Here is a 3702-nt window from a genome sequence, read left to right as displayed (position 1 = left end):
TGTGCCTTTCCCTGGATTTGACAATATGCAGATGTCTTTCATGGAATTTTAGATGAATGGCCCTCTTGCAGTTTGTATGAATGGCCCTCTTGGCAGTTTGTATGAATGGTCCTCTTGGCTGTTTGAATGAATGGCCTTCTTGGCAGTTTGTATGAATGGTCCTCTTGGCTATTTGAATGAATGGCCTTCTTGGCTTGTTTGTATTAATGGCCCTCTTGGCTGTTTGTATGAATGGCCCTCTTGGTATTTTGATATGAATGGCCCTCTTGGCTTGTTTGTATGAATGGCCCTTTTGGCTATTTGTATGAATGACCCTCTTGCCAGTTTGATATGGATGGCACTCTTGGCAGTTTGATATGAATGGCCCTCTTGGCTGTTTGAATGAATGACCCTCTCGGCAAAATAAATGAATGGCCCTCTTGGCAAAAATAAATGAACGGCCTTCTTGGCATGTAGGTGACAATTATGGCCCTTGTGGCCGGATGATCTTTTTTTGTCTATGATACTGGTTGTTGACCCTTGTGGCTGGATATAACTTTTCTTCCTTATCATGACCCTTTAGGTAGTATATATCTTTATGCTCATCAACTATGACCCTCTCGGTCTGATATTTTTTGTTGTTCACCCTTTGTGTGATCCTTTTGGTCAGATTCTTCTTTACGCTCATTTGCTCTTTGACCCTTGCGGCTAGATGTGTCTTTATTACCCATTTTGTTGTGACCCTTTTGGTCCCTCTCCATTGGAGCGATTTTTGACTTTCGCCTTTGCTGTGAGTAAGCCAATTGGTGGTGTGTCTGCTGTCCTGTAAAAGAAAAAAAACCTGCATCCATAGAAAAATTGTGAGTTTCCTAAGAAGCCGATTAGCGTTGCTGTCTTCCCGTCTGGTGTCTCCTCTTGATGCTCCTTCGAACCCTCTTGGGCTCTGCATTTTGAGAGATGTTTCAGGGATCTAATTATGCTATATATTTTCAGAGTAAAAATTTATATAACGCATGTTATTTTTTCTTTAAAGTAAATGTTTGTTTCATTTTATGTGTCATGACGTGTGTTTTCCTTGAACGAGATCTTTCGGTTCTTCTCGGAGGCATGATTGCTGACTTTCGTACCGGTAGAATTTTTGCGATCTTTCTCAAAAATTCTGTCCTGGTTTCAGGACTTGTTTTGAGTGACCCTTGTGTTGTCTTGCTACGCAGGAATTTTTTAGGTCCCGTAAAGTGCCCCGATGTGGGTTGATCTTGTTGATTCTTGTGTTGGCCCTTACAAGCTTGATCTTGCCGACTCTTCCTGCCTTATTGTGTCTCTGGCTTCCTAGGTGTTTCTTGGTTTTTCTTTTATGACGACCGAGCTCGAGAGCGCCTACGTATCCTGCCACAACAGGAATTCAGGTCAAACGTAGTTCGGAATAAAGTAATTGAGTTTTGGTTTTACTAATAAAGCTAGCGGGTCCGATATGGACTGCCTACATATCCCACGGTGGGAAATTCAGGTCACTGCGTAGTTCATTACATAGATGATTTATTTTCTCCTATTCTATTACAGAGTGCGATTACCAGCAAAAGGTGCGATTACAAGGAAATAATAATGTGATTACAAGAAAATGGGATCCTAAATGTAGTATCTCTTGAGCGCGTCTGCATTGATGACTTTGGGCCACTCTTGTCCATCTATCTCGACTAGGACCACAACTCTTCCTACAAGTACTTTCCTGACCATGTATGGCCCTTGCCAGTTCGGAGCGAATTTTCCTTTATATTCCTCTTGGTGAGGGAAGACTCGCTTGAGTACGAGTTGTCCGATCTGGAAAAGTCAGGTTCTGACTCGCTTGTTGAATGCTCGAGACATCCTCTATCTGTATATCTATCCATGGCATACCGCCACCATTCTCTTTTCCTCTATCATGGCCAGTTGTTCATAATGATTTCTAACCCATTCTGCATCTTTCAACTCTACCTCTTGGATGATCCTGAGTGAAGGAATTTCCACTTTTGCTAGTATGACGGCCTCTGTACCGTAGAAAAGGAGGTATGGGGCTGCCCCAGTGGAAGTTCGGGTTGTCGTTCTGTACCCCAAAAAGGCATAAGGCAGCTGCTCATGCCAATTCTTGTAGTTGTCAACCATTTTTCTCAAGATTCTTTTGATGTTCTTGTTGGCAGCCTCTACGGCTCCATTCTTCTGTGGCCGATAGGCAGTAGAGTTTTTGTGAGTGATTTTGAATTGCTCACAGATATCTTTCATCAAATGGCTGTTTAGATTGGCACCATTGTCTGTGATGATGGATTCCAACACATCGAAACGACATATTAGATTGTTTTTTACGAAGTCGGCCACGACTTTCCTGGTCACTGCTTTGTGGGAAGTTTCTTCCACACACTTCGTGAAGTAATCTATGGCGACTAAGATGAAGCGATGTCTATTGGAGGCCGGAGGCTCAATGGGTCCTATGACATCCATTCCCCATGCCACGAAAGGCCAGGGAGAGCTCATTACGTGTAATTCTGTGAGGGGAACTTTGATCAGATCCCCATGTATCTGGCACTGATGGCATTTTTGCACGCATTTACAGGAGTCATGCTCCATGGTCATCCCATAATATCTCGTCCTCAAGCTTTTCTTAGCAAGGATGAATCCATTCATCTGCATGCCCCTACGTGCACCTCTTTTAGCAGTTTTGTAGCCTCTTTGGCATCCACACACGAGCAACCCGAGGTCAGGGGTCCTTTTGTACAGCACTTCCTTGTTCAAGAAGAAACCATTGGCCAATCTCTTGATGGTCTTCATTTGATTTGCTGAACTCTCTAAGGGATACTCTTCTTTTTTCAGGTAGGCCTTAATGTCGGCATACCATGGTTGGCCATCTGGCTCGGCCTCGACATGAGCGTAGTGAGCCTATTCTTCTCTCAATGTGATCTTTAATGGATCAATATGGGTACTGTTGGGGTGCTGGATCATAGGCGCTATTGTGGCCAATGCATCCGCGAACTCACTCTGGGCCCTTGGAGTATGACTGAAGTTAATACTCTTGAATCTCCTAGCACAATCTTTGTAACAGATTCACATATAGGAGTATCTTATAATTTTTGGTCGCCCAATTCCCTTTTACTTCATTTATGAGCAAATCAGAGTCCCCGATTACCAACAACTCCTGTATGTTCATGTCCAACGCTATCCTGAGGCCAAGGATACATGCTTCATATACCGCCATGTTGTTGGTACATCTGAAGTTGAGTTTTGCAGCCAATGGATAGTGTTGCCCTGCTTCCGATATCAACACCGCTCCAATGCCTGGTCCTTTGTAGTTGACTGCTCCATCGAAAAACGGTCTCCAACCCGAGTATGGCTCTGCCACCTCTTCTTCCAGGGCCATCACTTCCTCGTCTCGGAAGAAAGTCTGTAATGGTTCCAATTCATCATCTACAGGACTTTCTGCCAATAGATCCGCTAGGGCCTGTCCTTTGATTGCCTTTTGTGCTACGTACACGATGTCAAACTGGCTTAGCAGCATATGCTATTTAGCCAATTTTCCTATGGGCATTGGTTTCCAGAAAATGCATCTCAGCGGATCTATTCCGGAGATGAGGTGAGTGGTAAACACAGATAGGTAGTGTCTCAGTTTTTAGGCAATCCAAGTTAAAGCACAACAGGTCTTTTCTATGATCGTATACCGCGCTTCACAGGAAGTGAACTTCTTACTCAGATAGTAGA

General features: G+C 43.8%; 1 protein-coding gene across 1 annotated transcript; it reads right to left on the bottom strand.

Annotated features, from left to right (window-relative positions):
* Positions 1-584: 584 nt before the first annotated feature.
* Positions 585-2778, bottom strand: LOC132064916 (uncharacterized). Its single transcript, XM_059458093.1, has 2 exons — positions 1873-2778; positions 585-797 (listed from the first exon to the last, which is right to left on the bottom strand). Exons 1-2 carry the CDS (start codon positions 2776-2778, stop codon positions 585-587), a joined length of 1119 nt encoding a protein of 372 aa, XP_059314076.1.
* Between the last annotated feature and the right edge of the window lie 924 nt (positions 2779-3702).

The sequence above is a fragment of the Lycium ferocissimum genome, chromosome 1 (assembly GCF_029784015.1).
Source record: "Lycium ferocissimum isolate CSIRO_LF1 chromosome 1, AGI_CSIRO_Lferr_CH_V1, whole genome shotgun sequence".
Lineage (NCBI taxonomy): Eukaryota > Viridiplantae > Streptophyta > Magnoliopsida > Solanales > Solanaceae > Lycium > Lycium ferocissimum.
Note: the sequence above shows the minus strand (reverse complement) of the source record. Positions and strands in the feature narration are given on the sequence as shown.

What these genes read in the sequence shown, in the direction of transcription:
- LOC132064916 (XM_059458093.1), bottom strand. Translation starts at nt 2,778, where the DNA reads ATGAAGACCATCAAGAGATTGGCCAATGGTTTCTTCTTGAACAAGGAA. An exon ending in AGGAAAAGAGAATGGTGGCG is followed by an intron (nt 798 to 1,872) that starts GTATGCCATGGA and finishes TTTACAGGACAG; the next exon opens with CAGACACACCACCAATTGGC.